Source organism: Oncorhynchus mykiss, chromosome 2 (assembly GCF_057628025.1).
Source record: "Oncorhynchus mykiss isolate SJ-2025 chromosome 2, ASM5762802v1, whole genome shotgun sequence".
In the NCBI taxonomy this organism is placed as follows: domain Eukaryota; kingdom Metazoa; phylum Chordata; class Actinopteri; order Salmoniformes; family Salmonidae; genus Oncorhynchus; species Oncorhynchus mykiss.
The window spans coordinates 38,344,998-38,366,171 of NC_143023.1; the positions used below are offsets into that span (position 1 = coordinate 38,344,998).

The 21,174-nt window shown below is 43.3% G+C and overlaps 1 protein-coding gene across 1 annotated transcript in view; it reads left to right on the forward strand.

The window, feature by feature from the left end:
• The first annotated feature begins 3,360 nt into the window (after positions 1-3,360).
• Positions 3,361-21,174, forward strand: part of LOC110489280 (forkhead box protein O6-like) — a 38,866-nt gene continuing 21,052 nt past the window's right edge. Inside the window, exon 1 of the mRNA XM_021561973.3 lies at positions 3,361-4,697. Coding sequence (XP_021417648.2) covers positions 4,197-4,697 — 501 coding nt within the window. The 5' untranslated portion in view covers positions 3,361-4,196. The remainder of the gene's footprint in view (positions 4,698-21,174) is intronic.

Sequence of the window (21,174 nt, forward strand, 5' to 3'; positions counted from 1 at the left end):
TTTTTTTTTGTTGCATGGGCTGCATCTCAATCAACCACATCCGTTGATGTCGGCCTTCATCATCTGCTGTGAAAGGTGGCAGAGCTAGTGTGGTATTTGTCAGACCAGGAGACATCCTGAAGATCGGTCTTCTCACAAAAACATCTGTTGTGTCTGAACGGTTTGGCCTAAACACTAATATGACCCCTCTATTGAAAGGTGAGACTCTCACGAACGCGTTGGTTGATTTCCTCTAGGATGCCCACAAGACTCATCTGAAGGTAGACCAGTACCATCTCAAAATATTTATGGAAGTATACAACCGTTCAAAAGTTTGGGGTTGCTTAGAAATGTCCTTGTTTTTTAAAGAAAGCACATTTTTTGTCCATGAAAATAACATAAAATTGATCAGAATTACAGTGTAGACATGGTTAATGTAGTAAATGACTACTGTAGCTGGAAACGGCTGATTGTTTTTGGAATAATTAGGAGTACAGAGGTCCATTATCAGCAACCATCACTCCTGTGTTCCAATGGCACGTTGTTTTAGCTAATCCAAGTTTTTCATTTTAAAAGGCTATTAGATTATTTGAAAACCATTTTGCAATTATGTTAGCACAGCTGAAAACTGTTGTTCTGATTAAAGAAGCAATACAACTGTCCTTCTTTAGACTAGATGAGTATCTGGCTCAAAATAGCCAGAAACAAAGGACTTTCTTCTGAAACTCGTCAGTCTATTCTTGTTCTGAGAAATGAAGGCTATTCCATGCGAGAAATTGCCAAGAAACTGAAGATCTCATACAACGCTGTGTACTACTCCCTTCACAGAACAGCGCAAACTGGCTCTAACCAGAATAGAAAGAGGAGTGGGAGGCCCCAGTGCACACTTGAGCAAGAGGACAAGTACATTAGAGTGTCTAGTTTGAGAAACAGATGCCTCACAAGTCCTCAACAGGCAGCTTCACTAAATAGTACCCTCAAAACACCAGTCTCAACTTCAACATTGGGATGCTGGCCTTCTATGTAGAGTTTCTCTGTCCAGTGTCTGTGTTCTTTAGCCCATCTTAATCTTTTCTTTTTATTGGCCAGTCTGAGATATGGCTTTTTCTTTGCAACTCTGTCTAGAAGGCCAGCATCCCGGAGTCGCCTCTTCACTGTTGACGTTGAGACAGGTGTTTTGCGGGTACTATTTAATGAAGCAGACAGTTAAGGACTTGTGAGGTGTCTGTTTCTCAAACTAGACCCTCTAATGTACTTGTCCTCTTGCTCAGTTGTGCACCGGGGCCTCCCACTCATCTTTCTATTCTGGTTAGAGCCAGTTTGCGTTGTTCTGTGAAGGGTTTCTCAAGCGATATATTTATTGGTCATACCATGACACACTATGACACATTCTTCCACCTCACGCATGTGCTATATTTGACATGTACAATTTCACAACTGAGACTTTACTGCATTTTGTAGTCATATTGTGCAACTTTAACTGTACTTACTGTAGTAGGTGTAATGGGTGGGGACTTGGTAGACAATCTCAGCTTGTTCTTTAAATAGATGTTTTTGTGGTTTGGGATCTTTGTGGCCACTTATATCACTCAAGGAATATGTGAGCGCCCATTGTTGTTTGTGTGTGCTGTCAGTCCCTCAACTAAACAATGCTATTCGATCCACCATCTAGTATTGTCCTCAGAACAAAAGCTTCAGCCAAAAACTTAAATCATGGGTAAAATAATGTAGAACATTGACAACCCCTTTCGCAGAACAAATAATGCAATGTGAAGTAAGGTCTGTGTGTGTGTGTGTGTGTGTGTGTGGCAATGACTGTGGGTTAGTAGTGTAGGCCTACCTATCTCATAACTGGTGCGTGCAGACATTCCGTAATGGCCACGACATTGCCCAACCGCTCACCTGATCCTGGCTTGGTTTCTTCACTAGACAATGGGCAGCAAGCCAACATGCAGTCTAAGGGTCCACCCCAAACATTAAGATGACATTTTATTCCTCACAAATGAAAAACATAAAAACAAGTATTTAAAAGTCACTGCCATGATCCTGAATCTATCCTGTATTCTTTTGAACACTGTATTAGTGAGCAACCCATGTACAGTAAATTAGATGTCTCCATGTGTGTAATAACTGTGTAATAGGATTGTAAAGCAAGTTTTATTTATTTTGGTGGAAAGTACAGTATAGGTCAGCGTTTGGGTATATGTTTTCCATTCCTGTGTGGTTAAAAAAATGCATTATGGGTTAGGCAGCCCCCTATGTCTATTTTTACTTTTCTAGTTTTATGTAGTTTATAGGGCTCCTGTCTGTTTTTCGAAAACCACTGACCCATATGTTTTGAGTTAGACTAACATGGTGTCTAAATACCCCGTCTGTGACTACTCTTTGCTTTTGTTCACCTTTGACTATTACTGTCAATGACAAATATGTGATGCAGACTTACCACCAATGAAATTATAAATTCTCAGTCAAAGTAAAGGATTCTACATTGATTACATGATTCATCTGAATTAACCCCTTCGGCCATATAATCAGCCAATGGACAACGTGGTCTGAACTGTGGTAGCCAATCGCGTCTAAGCACCTGAGCAATGCGCCCGCCCAGCTGTCAATTTTGACACATGAGGAGGCGGCACCATACAGTGGGCGGAATCCCCTCGGTCAATGTAGCAATCTGGTTGTTACACACACGGGTCAAACAGGGGCTGCCACTGGGAGTCTGACATCCTCAACGGTCATTTCTGCAAGTGTAGAAAGAAACAGGCTGCTGTAACGCATCGAAACTTGGCAAAAGCGATTTTAGAAAATTATGTGCTACGCCTACATTTTCTTCCGGTGATGTAGGGAAAAGAGCAGAGATAATTGAACAGCATGTAGCTATTTTATTTTTTATTCACTCATATCGGATTAGAATCTGGGGTTACCTAATCTCTGTTAATCTGAACTAAATCTATCTAATTGTGGTAGAAAACTACACTCCCGCTGTTCTGGTGCACCACCAGAGACGCTTTGCGCATCAGTGGGTCTTTTGTGACACCGTGCCGCCAAAAGGAGATTATCAACTGATTCTCCAAGACTGATCATAAGGACATTAAGAGAGTATATCTGCACCAAATTCTCTTAAGAGTGACAAGTTAGGCTAATTGGAATCTGGAGACCAAATATCGCATTAAAACGCGCAGCAGCCACTTTTCCAGAGATTAAGAACATTATGCATATTTTTCATGTTGCAACAACATACCGCTTTATGATGGGGTTGATATGATATGTGAGAGAGTTCTGGCCGGGGTGTTCTAAACATGTTCTGGGAGTAATGTGCGCGCCATCCAATGGCAGCATCTATTCCACACCACAGCGTCAGCGCGTCATCAGTTCACATTTACGAAACGAGTTTTATTAAATGAGGACATGTGAGGGGATCTGAGAGTAAGAAAAGGAGATTGGAGATAGACTGACTACATGTTAGAAATACTAGAGGCGAGCAATACGTGTGTTAGAATTATTTATCAAATGGACAACAACAGACTGATGCTGGACTGTGCAATGTCTGGAAGTGTGTCGCTTTTTTAAAAGACACATGCGACCCGATTTTTAAAAAAAAAGTATAATTGCAATTGAATTCGGAATCGTTTGTGTGTGACTGTGAATGGATTTGCATTTGCCAGCCTATTCCGTGAAGACTGGAATATTTAATAATTTGCGATAATCACACATCATCGCTTGTCTGTGCTGTCTGCACAATCCTGTTGATTTAAAATGATCATTGTCTAATGTTTTTTCGGATCCTTTCGACGCCTCCTGCATCTCTATTCTCGTTATATGAGGTATCATCTGTTGCTGCAGCCGGATGAACTGACACTGTCATGCATTTGGATTGACTCTAGCTGCTGGAGATGTAGGCAATTCACAATTCCCCAAATTGAACATGTTTTATTTCAGGTAAAATGGGAGAACGATTATTGTTACTATTATTGCTACTCTTATCGTTACATTCGGGTCGGTGATAGCCCACTGCAGACGAGCTATTCAACATTATCAATCTCCACAGCAGCCGGCTTCTCTTGAGATTTGATCGTTACTTTATTGAATCAGACTGTAATATCCTCGTCACGAGACGGATTTCGGTTTGAAGTAGGCCTAGTATTGGAGACAATACGGGAATAGTGGAGGTATTGTATTTCTTTCTAACCCGGTTATTCCTTCACAACTGAGGATAAATGTTGATGATGGAGGACGACGAATTGGCTCATCAGGTTGATATCGATTCGGATTTCGAGCCGCAAAGCCGGCCTCGCTCGTGCACTTGGCCACTGCCTTGTCCGGAGGATTTCCCCGAAGTGCAGGAGGTCAATGGGGGTCTTCAACTGACGACCATCAAGGTGGAACCAGATGACAATCTAGCCGTTTCAGCGTGCAGAGCGGGGAGAATGGGTGGCACGCCGACCGAGCTGAAGCATCCAGCAGTCGCCCCGGCTCCCATCCGGGCGACGCACCCATGCTTGGCCAGCGCGGCACTTGATGTGACTGGACAATTGCGCAAAGCCAAATCCTCGCGGCGGAACGCATGGGGTAACCAGTCGTACGCGGACCTTATCACACGAGCCATTGAAAGCACCCCTGAAAAAAGACTCACGCTTTCACAGGTCTATGATTGGATGGTCCGCTATGTTCCCTATTTCAAGGATAAGGGCGACAGTAATAGTTCAGCTGGATGGAAGGTAAGCGCATGTCTAACAATTGTTATAATATAAAATACTTTATGTCGATATTAAACACACCAGAAGTCTCAGCCAAGACAACATTGGGTATGCTATTCCTGGGCTATAGGCTACATTATTGCACATGTAGTGTATATTACATTGCCACATGTCACACTTTAGGGTCGTTACGCATGAATGGTGCCATGTAATTATCCCTCGCGTCAATGGCACTGATCAATAAATGACTGTAGCAACATGGACAGCAACATGGAATGGAGCTGGGTAGAGGTTGGAAAGGCACGGTGCATACCTTCATAATTCCATCTTCGGTTTGGCTACGTGTATACAGTAAATGAGTAACCGCCCCCATTTCACAGCCTATGAGCATGAAAATGCACACATGGCAAGCATTTTTATATTGGTTCCTTTGGTTTCTCTCCTCTCTCTCCTTTTTTCTCTCTCTCTCACACTATCTCCATGTGTGTGAGACAGAGAAATAGGCCCTAGACAGAGGCATATAGCCAATTAAAAATCTATTTTCACTTCAAATATTTGTTGTACACCTACTTTATACTCTCTTTTTAAGGTGTCACTTGAGAGACACTTGTAGTTGTAGCTGGTCAGCTGTCAATGGTGTAAATACCCACTGGGCACTTGGTTGAATCAATGTTGTTTCCACGTCATTTCAATTAAATTACATAGAACCAACATGGAATAGATGTTGAATTGACGTCTGTGCCCAGGGGTTAGGCTATTCAAAAGGGGCTTTTCTCCAGACACGCACACGCACATACACACACACAGACTACCACCTGTCTCGCCAGCAGCCTAGAGCAGCCTCTCCGGGATGTCTGCCCATTTTACTGTATCAGCCTCATTATTATACCATCTCACTCCTATCGCTGTTCTTCATTAACACAAGCTAATGTTAAGAACATAAAATCCCAAAGTAACAAGGAAAGTTAGAGGCACAAGTGTGGCTGTTGATATTGTACCTCTCAGAGAGGAGATCTTGAGGGCCAGACATGATGAGGTCACAGGTGGGAGAGTTTTATAAACCCACACCACAACACTTCTCCAGGTAGAAGAACCCTTTATGGTTCCAGATAGAACGTTTTCACCCAACGAAGAACACTTTTGGAATCCTTTCTTTCACAGACACAAGGTTCCAAAGAAACATTTTGTATGAAAAAGGTTCCAAAAGGTTCCATGTAGAACCCTCGTCCCTGAAGATCAGAAGAACCCTTTTAGAACCTTTGTGAAATTCACAGCAGTTTGAACCGTTGTCGTGCATGCAGTGGGATTGACTGTAGTATCCCACCCCTCTTCGCTGTCAGTCATTCCTGTTGGTTCCCTCCTAAGAGGCTGTTTTGAAAGCTACTGTCATGGTCTCTTTTTCTGTCTGTGTGATCGTATCAAATCAATATTTATTGGTCGTGCACACATATTTTGCAGGTGCAGCCAAATGCTTGTGTTTCCAACTCCCACAGTGAAGTAATACCTAACAATCCAAAAAAATAGGAAATATCAGGACGAACAATGTCAGAGTCCGGAATATACACTGAGTTTACAAAACATTAAGAACACCTGCTCTTTCCATGACATAGACAGACTAGGTGAATCCATGTGAAGCTATGATCCTTATTGATATCATCTGTAGATGAAGATGAGGAGACAGGTTAAAGAAGGATTTTTAAGCCTTGAGACAATTGAGACATCGATTGTGTATGTGTGCCATTCAGAGAGTGAATGGGCAAGGCAAAATATTTAGGTGCCTTTGAACGGGGTATGGCAGTAGTTATGGTAGCACCGAGTGTGTCAAGAACTGCAATGCTGCTGGGTTTTTCACATTCAACAGTTTCCTGTGTGTATCAAGAAGGATCCACCACCCAAATAACATTCATCCAACTTCATACAACTGTGGGAAGCATTGGAGTCAACATGGGCCAGCATCCCTGTGGAACACTTTCGACACCTTGTAGAGTCCATGCCCCGGCGAATTGAGGCTGGTCTGAGGGCAGAAAAAGGTGCAATCAATATTAAGGAAGATGTTCCTAACGTTTTGTACACTCAGTGTATATGTATATGATGGCGTGTATAGACATATTATTATTATAATACTTTTTTTTACCTTTATTTAACTCGGCAGGTCAGTTAAGAACAAATTATTGCTTTCAATGACTAGTCCAACGCTCTAACCACTAGGCTACCTGCCGCCCCATTATGGACAGTATATGAATAGAACAGGTGTATACAGTATATACATAAAAACACACCCACTGTACATGTAGGCTATGTTGTGATGGTTTTACCCTCACAATTTAACGGTGAGATCCTCCAAAACATATGAGAAAATCATCAGGGCTAGTTTGATTGCTCACTACTTATTGTGAATCGACATGGTTAGGTCAGGGTTTCACAAGGGGCGGGCTAAGCAGGGCACAACGTCGTGGAGCGTTCCGATCTTACGTAGAACTAACATGCCTCTCTGACATGTCGAATCAGTAATAATGTGGGCTCTATTCATGACATTGCAATGTTCAACAAAGCTAGCCTTGAACAACGAGCCCAAAAAACAGCTTTGAAAGGACCACAGCTAGTAATCAACACCAGATCACGTAGACAGAGGATTCAGAACTACACTAATACCACCCCATAAAAGTGTGAAAATCGCAAATGTCAGTTCATCACCTACCAGGTATTTCATGCTTGGCAAGTGTCAGTTTCGTCTTTCACAACCAGGCTCAGAGTAATGAACCAACACTTTATTGGTGTACATGTGAGAAATGCTTGGAGGCCTGGGGTTTTAAGTGTTTCTTTTCCATTTAAACCCGACTTTGTCTTTATGATCTGTATGTCTCTCTTTGTGGAGTTCGGTCGTCTTCACATAAACACCTGTTGTAGTCTGGTTCTAAATGAGGCCTTTACGTGTGTCCCAAATGGCGCCCAATCCCATAAGGGCCCTGGTCAAAAGTGGTGCACTACATAGGGAGCAGGGTGCACTTAGGTAGTCATGAGTTGAGGAGTATGTCGAGTTCAGTCCTTTAGTCTGCTTAGCCTTAATCACCAAGCGCCTGACTAACTCTTAACTCTTTAAGTCCAGCCCATTTAAGTGAGCGCTGCTAAGGTGTGTCTGCAGGTGGCTTAGCCCTTGTTATCCCCGCCCTGTACCTCGACGGCAGTGGCACCGCTAACAGACATTTTTTATTATGTACACAACAAATACACAACAAATACAAAAAAAAACGGAATTATATAAACAAGAGTACATAAACCTAACAGTATTACATATCAAGATTAATTTTCAATTTGTTACATACTTTTATGGTGTGCATTGCTTTTTTGTTTTTACATTTACTGATTATTTCAAAAATAATATTTCAATTCTATCTTCAATAATGTGAAGAGGGGTTTGGTCTCTGCCCACTTCATTTTATGGACAAAGAATCTTCCATGAAAGATAAACAAATGAACAATGAAAGTTAAATCAGGGTCCATATCATTTGGATCAAAATTAAAACGTAATATCAGAATCTTTCCAATTAACAGTAATAGTTGTTTATTTGAAAATAAAATCTTCTAACTCACACCAAAATCTTCTGACATAAGAACAGTCCCAAAATAATTGGTCAAGAGTCTCTGGGTCACAACCACAAAATACACATTTGTTATCAATAGCTATTTTAAACCTCTGTATAATAAAGGTATTTACAGGGTCGATTCTATGAATGAGTTTGTATGATACTTCTTTCACCTTATTAGATATACAATATTTACCAGATAACAACAAAACTTTGTTCCAGTTCACTTGTCCTAGGGCTCCATTCCAGTACATTTTAGCAGAGGGAATAGTAACATATTGACATAGCTAACAGACTTTAACCGCTAAGCGACAGCCCAGCTTTATCTTTAGCACTAGTGTCACTCAGTCAGCAAGACCGACAGTTACGAAACGGGCAAATTAGGGGGTTTGACTCCCTGGAAGATTGAGAAAGTCTGAGGACCAGGGTTATTATGAACACAGGTTTATTATGAACGGTGCGAGGCGAGAGGCGCGGTCCGTCCCAGGTAATGAAGGTGTTTAGGAAAGTTGTTTTAAAGCAAGGCGTAATTGCAGTAATAGCCTTGGCCTGGTTTCATTGAGAGACGTTGTAGGTAATGAAAACATACACTTAGAGGAAGCACTCGCGAAATCAGGCCTGAGGAGACAGTGTTTAACGCGACACAACCCCATCGTCCGTACAGCAGCCGTTTGTATGTAATAAAAACGCATGGTATAGTCAATAATCACTTTAAATGATGGACTGTGCAAGGGCTTAACGTCCAGTTGTAGGCCAACTGCTTTTGATGCGAATACTGTCGCAGACTCGCAGCACAGTCCAAATTATGAGTCGGTTGTTTGTAGACGCTATTTCCCTCCCCGTATACATTCGCATACTTACACAATCATATCAGGCTCCCTAATTATTCGTAAGGTGCGTGCGAGTGTGTGTGAGAGTTGGATAAGATTTCTTGCATCATACGCTGCATTCCCATTTCAATCAAAAGGCGAAAGCATTTGATGTGGGAACAAGTTTGTTATTTGTTTTGTTTGCGGGAGAAGGAAAAAAAGATAAAAGACAAAAATATTGGTAAGCCGCTGATGAAATTAAATGAAATGGTATGGTTTGCGGAGGAGGATGAGAGGGGGAGGGGTCGGCTAAACGGAGAGGCACAGGCAGACGGCTATTAAGAGAGGTCTGTATGTAGTAGTTCTAATCTGGTCCAAAAGCAGGTAGTCTTTTAAGCTTCCAGTTCCTCTCTCTCTTGGTCTGGAATGGACACCGGATTCCCTCTTGGTCCTAGACAGTGCTGGCAACACACAACTGCTGACTATAAATACCTGCTCCTCTGACTTCTAGGAAGGCTGGAATCTGAGGCCCTGGCCTGAACCTAATCATCTCATTCGAGAAGGCTACTGTAGTGCGTGGGCTTTGTGGTGTTGGCCAGGCACACGCACGTACGCAAACACACACAGGCATAGAAACGAACACACACACGCGCACAAATGAGGGCAAGCACACGCAGGACATACACACACATGATGCTGAGAACACACAACACAGGGTCAACAGTGAGTGGTGGTGCTGTGTCTTTGTGGGGGATACTGCAGGGGGAGGGTTTGTCTCATTCTATAGACGTGTGTGTTTGGCCCCTCTGATTGGTGTGACAGCGTGTCACTGCAGAGAATGGTGCGCAGCCTTGCCGCTGACTTCCTAATGTCTATAACGGTGTGTATTAACTGTGCTTGTGTGTGTAATGCCTGCAGGTGCTACTATATTCATTTAGTTCAAGGAGGTTCAAAGGAATGTGTGTGTGTGTGTGTGGGGGGGGGGGGGGGGGGGGTCTCTGAATGGGTGTTGTTCTATGTGCTACTTAGGGTATATGTGTGTGTGTGTGTCGCACAGTGTGTGTCAGTGTGTGTGTGTGTAAGCTGCAGGCAGTCAGATGCCAAGGGATTGCGAGGCAGGTCGGAGCGAGTGCGTCAGTCTGACGGTCTAATCTGAAGTGACCAGACTGTTATTTATAATGTGTCTTTAGGTATCAAGCGGACCAAGAGGGCATAAGGTCAACCGCTAGATAGCTGCTTGACAGAAATCAGCCAAATCAGAGAGAGTGGAGAGAAGAAAAGGGGGAAATAGAAAGAGACAGGAGGAGAGGGAGAGGGGGAGGAGAAGAGGGAGAGTGAAGACTACTGATTGAGTTTGGGCTGTTTGTTTGACATTTTGGAATGACAGGGTTGTATTCATTAGGCATCAAATTAACGAAAATGACTGAAACAGGGAGGGACTCATTTTAAGTTTCTGTTGCGAAACGTTGTAGAACATTTTCCGTTGCCTGCCCTAATGAACACGACCCTGGTGTCCGCTGACGATCACACAATCACATTACAGTGTTACGATAGTCATCACTCTTAAAGGGGATGAAGTCAATTGGATAATATCTGTTTAGTTATTGATTTCTACAAACGTGACACTGACATGTGTGCCAACGTCTGTGGAGAGATGTACAGACACTCACAGTGCTGTCAGTACACACAGGCCTTAGCAGAAGAGGGAGAGAAACACTCAAGTTGGGAAATTTGAGGGATAAGGCTGTCTCTGTGTGTGAGAGGGTATGTCTATGACTTTGTGTGTAAAAGCTTAGCACGGAAAGGAGACTGATAACTCTTGATTGTGTGTGTGAGTTTGTGTGTGCGCGTGAGTGTGTGTGTTTGTGTGTGTGCGTCCGTGTTGCGGGTGGGTAGTCTGAGGGTGCAAGACTGGAAACCATCCTAGACTTCAGCTGATTCATATGTTATCCTCTCTTTTGGCTCAGGGGAATTGTGTAATTTGAGAGAGACAGAGAGTGATGCACACAATGAGAGCACAGATGATACAATCTGGATAGATTTATGATGTCTGATTATGAACACCTTATACAGTATCTCTCTCTTGGCACACACTCTCTGTTATGTACATGCATGCACACACCAGCCAGGTCACTCCAGATCCAAGGCGATATATGACATTCATCCTGGTCCCCATGACGTCGGGAGATGCTTTCAAAACCATCCAATAGGGGCAATGGTGAGCGCTATTACCATCAAAGTAGGCTTGCGACTTGCTAGCGAGCACCGAGGGTCGCGTGTTCAATCACAGTACTCGGCACTAGGGTTGGGAATATTTGGGCAATATTCAGAGGTGGAAACTTTCCGTGGGAATTAACGGGAATATATGGGAATTAACGGAAATATATGAAAATTAATATTAATTCCTTTTAAATGTAGATGTTTTTTGCATTGGATATATTTACCATATCATATGGAGACAGAAACATAAACTTTTGACCTTATCATAAGTAGACATAATTGCAAATGATTCAATCCTTCCAATAGAAATAAAACCATTTTTTTTTTGTTAAGAATTGAACTTTAATTAAATGAGTTGATTCTTCACATGGGATGATTTCACTGAAACACAAAAGAAAGGGAATATTGAATGATCCCCAATGATCCATCGCATCTCCCAAAAACGTTTTCAACATACATCTGTAAAATGATAGTCTAGAAACTAAAGCTTTGGTTGTCTTCCTCTCCGGCTTCCAAGTCTTCTCCCTGGACCTCCTCAATGTCCACCTCTCGAACATCAGACTCTGAGGCCTCATCTTCACAGTTACTTTCCAACCTTGTTGAGGATGGCTCGTTATCAGGCTCAAAAAGCCTAACATTTTCCCTGATGGCCACCAATTTTTCAACCCTTGTATTGGTCAGCCTGTTGCGTTCTTTGGTGTGTGTGTTCCCAAACAAGGACCAGTTGCACTCTGAGGCGGCTGATGTTGGTGGGATTTGGAGGATGATGGAGGCAACAGAGGAAAGAGTCTCAGATCCACAAAGTCCCTTCCACCAGGTGACGGATGAGATATGTTGGCACGACTGCCATATTGCATCTCCATCCCAAAGCCCTTGCATGGAAGTGTACTTCGCCAAGGTGGCGAGACATGGTAGTGATGACACCATAGGCCTTGTTGACCTCTGTACCAGACAGGATGATCTTGCCAGCATACTTGTGGTCCAACATGTACGCTGCGGTGTGTATGGGCTTCAGGCAGAAGTCTTCATGCTTTTTGATTATTTCAGAACTGAAGTTTCCTCTGCTTGGAGCAACAGTGAAGTAGGCAGGGCAGTACGGATTTCTTCTCTTACATCTGTAAGCAGAGTCTGAACATCAGACAGGATGGCATTGTCTCCCTCAATCCGTGCAATGGCTACTGCTATAGGTTTCAGGAGTTTCAGGCTGCTTACCACTCTCTCCCAAAATACTTCATCCAGGAGGATCCTCTTAATGGGACTGTCCATATCGGCAGACTGATATGGTCGTTTCTTGGAGAGTCTCCTTCCCCTCCAGGAGACTGTCAAACATGATGACAACGCCATCCCAACGGGTGTTGCTGGGCAGCTTCAATGTGGTGCTCTTATTCTTCTCACTTTGCTTGGTGAGGTAGATTGCTGCTATAACTTGATTATCCTTCACATACCTAACCATTTCCTTGACTCTCCTGTAGAGTGAATCCATTGTTTTCAGTGCCATGATGTTCTTGAGGAGCAGATTCAATGCATGAGCAGCACAGCCAATGGGTGTGATGTGAGGGTAGGACCAAGCAGCCTTCATGTTCGCAGCATTGTCTGTCACCAGTGCAAATATCTTCTGTGGTCCAAGGTCATTGATGTCTGCCTTCAGCTCATCTGCAATGTAGATACCAGTGTGTCTGTTGTCCCTTGTGTCTGTGCTCTTGTATAATACTGGTTGAGGGGTGGAGATTGTGTAGTTAATTATTCCTTGCACACAAACATTCGATCACCCATCAGAGATGATTGCAATACAGTCTGCTTTCTCTGTGATATGCTTGACCTTCACTTGAACTCTGTTTTACTCTGCATCCAGCAAATGAGTAGATAAAGCATGTCTGGTTGGAGGGGTGTATGCTGGTCAAAGGACATTTAGAAATCTCTTCCAATACATATTGCCTGTGAGCATCAAGGTGAACCAGTTGCATACACAGCTTGAGCAAGACAGTCATCAGCATTTCTCTGACTACATTCCTCCCATGAGTCAAAAAAACTTCTGATTCCAGGAGGACCATGAGCTGTTGCTATCGATAACGTGTCTGATTCATCATTTACACCTCGAATAGAAGTAGAGGGACTTTTGTCAGATGTTACTTGTTGTGAGCACTGAGGGAACTTTATGCACTTGGCCAGACGATTCTGCATCTTTGTTGCATTCTTCACATATGATTTGGCACAGTATTTGCAAATGTGCACAGCTTTTCCTTCTACATTAGCTGCAGTGTAATTTCTCCACACATCACATAGTGCCCGTGGAATGTTCCTGTAAAGATTAGAAAAAAATTAGTAAAGAAAACCTATTACTATTCCATGTACAGATAAATAGTTAAGCAGTTAGATTAAACAACTCCTTTGTAAGATACATGTTTTAAAATGAAATATGTATGGAAACAGGTTGATAGTAAAAACTAACTAGCAGAAATTGTTAACAAGATTACACAAGATACACACTTTGCTGTAGGCTACTAATTACTAGTTAACAAAACATAATGTATGTCAAATAAAATAAAATATATTCACCCCACCCAGTATTGTAATCACAATTTACCAGAAAGTATGTAGTCCTTGGCTCAGACAGTGTCATAATGTGGGCTCAATAGTATCTCATTAGTGTGCAAGATCTTGAGAATCAGCTGTACATGTGATGGAAAAGTGCACTGCACATGTGAGGGAAGAATGCACTGTGCATACAGAGGGTTTTGAATTGGGGATAGTTTATCCAAAATATGCAACAAGACCTAGAATTGCCTTAAGTGTATCCCACAAAAATGTTAACTGTTATAAGCTAACTTTTTTGATGAATTTAAGCAAAATTCCCCAAATTCCCCGGAAGGTTTCCGATCCTTTGCAACCCTACTAGGTCCTCAATTTTAACACTATCCCAAACCTTAACTGTATCATTCAAAATATGTTGGAAATGGCACTCTATTCCCTTTCTAGTGCACTACTTTTGACCAGGTCCCATAGAGCTCTGATCAAAAGTAGTACACTATGTAGAGCATAGGATGCCATTTGGGACGCAGCCCTAGTTACATAGGGTCACTCACTTGGAGGGTTTCCATGTTGAGACTTACCACACTAAACCCCATTTTCTCTAGTTTTCTCAGGCAGTGTTGTGAGTCAGGCTAGGTCTTTAGGACGTGGACTTTGCTCATTTCAAAATAAATACAAAATATGGCTCAGTGGATCGTCATTCCTGCAGCGTCTCATCATCACCCTCTGACTGGGCTTGCTCCTACCATGCATACCTACATGCACGCAAACACACACACTATCCCTGTGCCTTGGAGCACCACCCATGGAAGAACACTGTGTTCTTGGTGGTGAGGCCTGTGGGGTGGGGTGGGGGTATGATGAGAGGGAAAAGTATTGTAGATGTGGTAGTTTTCTTTGTTTTGAAACTTGCTGGACTTGTGGCGGATTGGCTCTTTGGGGAGGTGTGGCATTGTTTGGTAAGAGTCAAATGGTTTTGCTGATGCCTTTTACAGCTTGGGACTTGGTGTGCCGAGGCACTTTACGAGTTTGGAACGTCCACAGTCAAGGGAAGGAAGGGAGGATGGGGGAGGGGGGTTCTGTTCTCAGCATTGGGCCAATGTTGGATCCTCTGAGAAAGCACATCTCTTTCTACATTTCTCTCTCTACCCTGCCAGGGTTGGATGGGGAAGTAAAGAGGGAAGAGGGGGAGGCCTGCTTTTGTGTTGCTCTCTGTATACATCATGATCCAACCATCCAGCTAACTGACTGGGTGCACAATGAGTTATCGGCAGGCATCCGCAACTAGGCCTATATTCCAACGAAACAACAAGTAGAAAGAGACACTGAGAGTGCTAGTCCTTTCGGTGGTTTTGTATTGTGCCCAATAAAAGCTGGATGTGGATGTGGTCAGTCCCTCAGCTCTATTTTCATCCCAAACCAAATATTTATCCTTCCACTTGGCTTGTGTTCGCTCACCAAAAGGCTTTGTTTTGGAGGATTTGGTGAATGTAGATGTGTGTGTGTGTGTGTGTGTGTGTGTGTGTGTGTGTGTGTGTGTGTGTGTGTTGTGTGTTGTGTGTGTACGTGAATGTGAAGGTGGTAAGACAACTCTTTGCACTGATATACAGAGTCCAGTCTAATTGACTTTTTTTGCAGTTTATTTGTGGTTATAGTTCCATTTTATGTGGTTCAGAGAATGTATGTACATTGGGAGCCATCTTGTTTGTCCGTAGGAGAAGAGTCTCAGTGGGAGTGACTCAAATATTAGCAACGATGTCCTTCAAGTCGATTTCAAGCTCCACATCAAGCTCTCTTCTGCTGAATTCAATCCAAATTTTAGTTGTCACGTGCGCAGAATACAACTGGTGTAGACTTTACTGTGAAATACTTACGGACGAGCCCTTTGACTTGCGCGTGGGTTGGTTTGGGAGCTATTCATTTGGATATCCGTTCCCGTTCTTCTTTCTTGAACATGAAAAACAATACATTTTATTTGTAGAGCCCATTTCACTACATGGATAAATCACAAAGGTCCACGCAGCAGCTGATAACATATTGCTATTGTGTTCAATGAAATGTTGTCGGTGCTTGGGAGTAACTTGGTCTGTCTATGAGTGAGTCGGTGAGCTGGAGTCTGTGGATACATGCGTGGCTCTGTACATGTGTGTCTGTTTGGGTGAGTGTCAATGTGTTTTATGCAGTGGATGGCTGCTGAAGGGAGGATGGCTCTTAATAATTGCTGGAACTGCACAAATGGAATGGCAGCAAACACATAGAAACCATGTGTTTGATATCTTTCTACTTGTTCCGCTCCAGCCATTACCACGAGCCCGTCCTCCCCAATTAAGGTGCCACCAACCTCCTGTGGTATTATGTATATGTGTGCACGTACTGTATACCTCGGTGTGTGTGCGCTTACATGCATGTGTCTGTGCTCACTCGTGTGTGTGTGTGTGTGTGTGTGTGTGTGTGTGTGTGTGTGTGTGTGTGTGTGCGTGTGTGTGTGTGTGTGTGTGTGAGAGAGAGAGAGAGTGCTCACATGCGTCTGATGAGCTCAGTGGGAGTTCAGTTCCCCGGGGGAACGGCTTCTCATTAATAATTCAGACGAGGCTCATTATCAAGGCAGTGCAGATTTCTCCCTGATTTCACCTTAATTGCAGGCAGCCTGCTCCACTCAGGCAAGGCAGCAGACCCACTGTGTATAGACTCTTAGCACAGCCCTCATATTCACTCTGCCTTCAGTAAACCTGGGTTTCAATACTTTGAAATCGTTCAAATACTTAGAGCGTTTGAGCTAGTCTGTCTGGAGTGCCAGATGGGCGATGTTTGGGGTTTTTCCATTTTGCTACTATTTCATTGGTGCCATTGTGTCAGGCAAGCTCAATCAAGCCCAGCTAAAGTATTTGAAATTATTTTGGATAGTATTTGAACCCAGGTTTGACTCTCTGCCTCCAATATTCACCCCAGCTCTCTCCTGTTCTCCTCCTGCTGTCATTTAAAAAAAAAAACTTTATTTAACTAGTCAAGTCAGTTAAGAACACATTCTTATTTTCAATGACGGCCTAGGAACGGTGGGTTAACTGCCTTGTACAGGGGCAGAACGACAGATTTTTACCTTGTTAGCTCGGGGATTCAATCTTGCAACCTTACAGTTAACTAGTCCAACGCTCTAACTACATTGCACTCCACGAGGAGCCTGCCTGTTACGCGAATGCAGTAAGAAGCCAATGTAAATTGCTAGCTAGCATTAAAGTTATCTTATAAAAAAACAATCCATCAATCAATCATAATCACTAGTTAACTACACATGGTTGATGATATTACTAGTTTATCTAGCGTGTCCTGCGTTGCATATAATCGATGCTGTGCACATTCGCGAAAAAGGACTGTCGTTGCTCCAATGTGTACCTAACCATAAACATCAATACCTTTTTTTAAATCAATACACAAGTATATATTTTTAAACCTGCATATTTAGTTAATATTGCCTGCTAACATGAATGTATTTTAACTAGGTAGATTATGTCACTTCTCTTGCAACAGAGTCAGGGTATATGCCGCAGTTTGGGCCACCTGGCTCATTGCGAAATGTGTGAAGACTATTTCTTCCTAACAAAGACAGCCAACTTCACCAAACAGGGGATGATTTAACAAAAGTGCATTTGCAAAAAAGACAATATTAACCAGGTGAAATTGTGTCACTTCTCTTGCGTTCATTGCAAGCAGAGCAAGGGTATATGCAACAGTTTGGGCCGCCTGGCTCGTTGCGAACTAATTTGCCAGAATGTTACGTAATTATGACATAACATTGAAGGTTGTACAATGTAACAGCGATATTTAGACTTATAATGAAGTCTATGATTTGATATTTGATAGAGCAGTCTGACTGAGCGATGGTAGGCAGCAGCAGGCTCGTAAGCATTCATTCAAACAGCACTTTAGTGCATTTTGCCAGCAGCTCTTCGCAATGCTTCAAGCATTGCGCTGTTTATGACTTCAAGCCTATCAACTCCCGAGATTAGGCTGGTGTAACCGATGTGAAATGGCTAGATAGCGGGGTGCGCGCTAATAGCGTTTCAAACGTCACTCGCTCTGAGACTTGGAGTAGTTGTTCCCCTTGCTCTGCAAGGGCCGCAGCTTTTGTGGAGCGATGGGTAACACTGCTTCGAGTGTGGCTGTTGTCGATGTGTTCCTGGTTCGAGCCCAAGTAGGGGCGAGGAGAGGGACGGAAGCTATACTGTTACACTGGCAATACTAAAGTCCCTATAAGAACATCCAATAGTCAAAGGTATATGAAATACAAATGGTATAGAGAGAAATAGTCCTATAAATACTATATTAACTACAACCTAAAACCTCTTACCTTGGAATATTGAAGTCTCATGTTAAAAGGAACCACCAACTTTCATATGTCCTCCAATAATCGGTATCGGTATTGAAAAATCATAATCTGTCGACCTCTACACTGTACACCTCCTCTTACTGTGCACGGAATGTCACAAACCTACTATTTACACTTACTTACAGATCAGATGAGCATTTCTATATTTCTCTAGCAATGTTTGTGGAATGTCATGCATTGTTATGATTGATTTAGTGATACATGCCTACAGTGTGTTGATGTTTAGAATGCTGACATTGTTTTATGTAAGGCAACTCGACCCTGTGAGTCCCATTAAGGCTTTTTCCAGTCTTTATTGTTGTTGTGATAAAACCATCTTGGTATTCATTGTACAGTGTGATGAAATGAGTTTTTTTGTAATGCAACACTGTCATTTACATAATGTACTCACTGATGGTTTTCCGTTCAGTCTTTTGTCCTTCTTTATGACTGTGTGGAGCAGAATCCCCATTGAGAACACAGAATAATGGCCATGAACCTGACATATTTGCATTTGAATGATCAAACATTTGCTGACATGAGGGTGGTGTTGCTTTATACATTTTTTCAATGTTTATCATTTATTTAATAAATAAAGTAAGAAAAGGATGTTACATTAAAAAACTTATGATTCTCTCTTGAGTCTACATACGGAGATGCTGTACACAGGAAGCCATATTTCTCTCAGAGCCACAAAAAAAATGAGCGCAGAAATCCTGGGTGGTCATGTTTCATATTTCATAACTCAATTTTTTTGCGTTCCCTGTATGCAGTGATTGATGAGGGAGAGAATGGGGAAAGAGAGAGGGAGAGAGAGTGAGTGAGGAAAGTGGAAGAGCAAGGAGGGGAGAGAGTAGAGGCTGGGTGGGTGACACTCCCATCTTTGGCCAGTTTGAGGTGGCGTGTCCCCGTCTGTCCCACCCCGTCTGTCTCAACCTGCCTGCCTGCCTGCCCTGCCTGCCTGCCTGCGTGCGTGCGTGTTTGCGTGCGTGTGTGTGTGTATCTGGGCCGTCCATCTATCAGTGTGTGTGTGCGTGTGTCTGGGCCTTCTATCAGTGTGTGTGTGAGCCGTCTATCAGCTTATCTAAGGTTCCCGCAGCCACGTGGCTCGACAGATAACCGCTCTAAAGGGGGATGAAGAGGGCTGGATCACAAAGGGAAATGTAGTTACCGTTGACAGAACCTTGACGTATCGTTGACAGGTGGATATGAGAGTGAGGAGGAGACCAGGGCTGAGAACCGTTACAGTCTGCTTGTTATGCTAATGGTTACTGGCTATTCATGTACACCTGTATGTAGCCCACTTCCGCCCATGCAGTTGATGGATTTGGCTGTTGGTGGTCAGCTGGGTCACTGCAGGTACAAGTTGCCCTCAGAAACAGTTTTATGCACCTGGGGAGAAGGGCACAAATTGGATCTTGGATATGTATCTGAGCCCAACTTCAGCCTATGGTACTACATTGGGGTGCTGTTCACTGGGGGTAGGGGTATAGTTGCAAAAATCCCAAAATGTTTCCAAAGTTCGCTGTTTTTTCCTCTTTGAAGGATTCCTGGAATCGGCAGGGAATTAACTCTTGATTGAATTCCCCAACCTGGAATTCTTTTGAACAAAAAAAAAAAACGAGACATTTTGGGGAATTTTCCAACCCAAGTCGGGACTGTAGCAGCAGGGGTGGTGAGGGAGGTTAGCGGTGGCCAGCAGGATTTGTGTGTCAGTGGGGATGATTGTAGGTCAGGACGCGGGGCCCAATGTTTAGAGTTCTGACTGTATGAGGAGGGCTGAACTCAGAGCCAGCAGATAGACCAGAATGAACCCAGCACGTCTGTCTCCCTCAGTTTCAGTCTCTCTGCATGCGTCTCTCTTTGTGTCTGTCTGTCTCGCTCAAATCAAATTGTATTAGTCACATGCGCCGAATACTACAGCTGTAGACTTTACAGTGAAATGCTTACTTTCAAGCCCCTAACCAACAATGCAGTTTAAAAAATATGAATAAGAATAAGAAATAAAAGGAACACCTAATTAAAGAGCAGCAATAAAATAACAATAGTGGGACTAAATACAGGGGGTACCGGTACAGAGTCAATGTGCATGGGCACCTGTTAGTCAAGGTAATTGAAGTAATATGTACATGTAGGAAGAGTTATTAATGTGACAATGCATAGATAATAACAGAGAGTAGCAGTGGCGTAAAAGAGGGGGTGGGGGGGTGGGCAATGAAAATAGTCTGGGTAGCCATTTGATTAGATGTTCAGGAGTTTTATGGCTTGGGGGTAGAAGCTGTTTAGAAGCCTCTTGGACCAAGATGCGGTAGCAGAGAGAACAGTCTATGATTAGGATGGCTGGGGTCTTTGACCATTTTTAGGGCCTTCCTCTGATACCACCTGGTATAGAGGTCCTGGATGGTAGGAAGCTTAGCCCCAGTGATGTACTGCCGTTCGCACTACCCTCTGTAGTGCCTTGTGGTTGGAGGCCGAGCAGTTGCCATACTAGGCAGTGATGCAACCAGTCAGGATGCTCTCGATGGTGCAGCTGTAGAACCTTTTGAGGATCAGAGGACCCATGCCAAATCTTTTCAGTCTTCTGAGGGGGAATAGGTTTTGTCGTACCCTCTTCATGACTGTCTTGGTGTGCTTAGTGTGTTGGTGATGTGGACACCAAGGAACTTGAAGCTATCAACCTGCTCCACTACAGCCCCGTCGATGAGAATGGCGGCGTGCTCGGTCCTCCTTTTCCTGCTTGATCAGGTCTCTGACCTCCTCCCTATATGCCGTCTCGTCGTTGTCGGTCATAAGGCCTCCCACTGTTGTGTCATCGGCTATCTTAATGGTGGTGTTGGAGTCGTGCTTGGCCGTGCAGTCTCTCCCTCTCTCTTTTGTTCTCTCTTTGTATCTTGGGCTTTTCTCTCTCTCTGTCTCCCTCTCCCTGTGTTTCTTTCTCTAGCTTTTTTCTCCCACTCCTTTTGACTCCCTTTCTCTCGTATTTTGGTATTTTC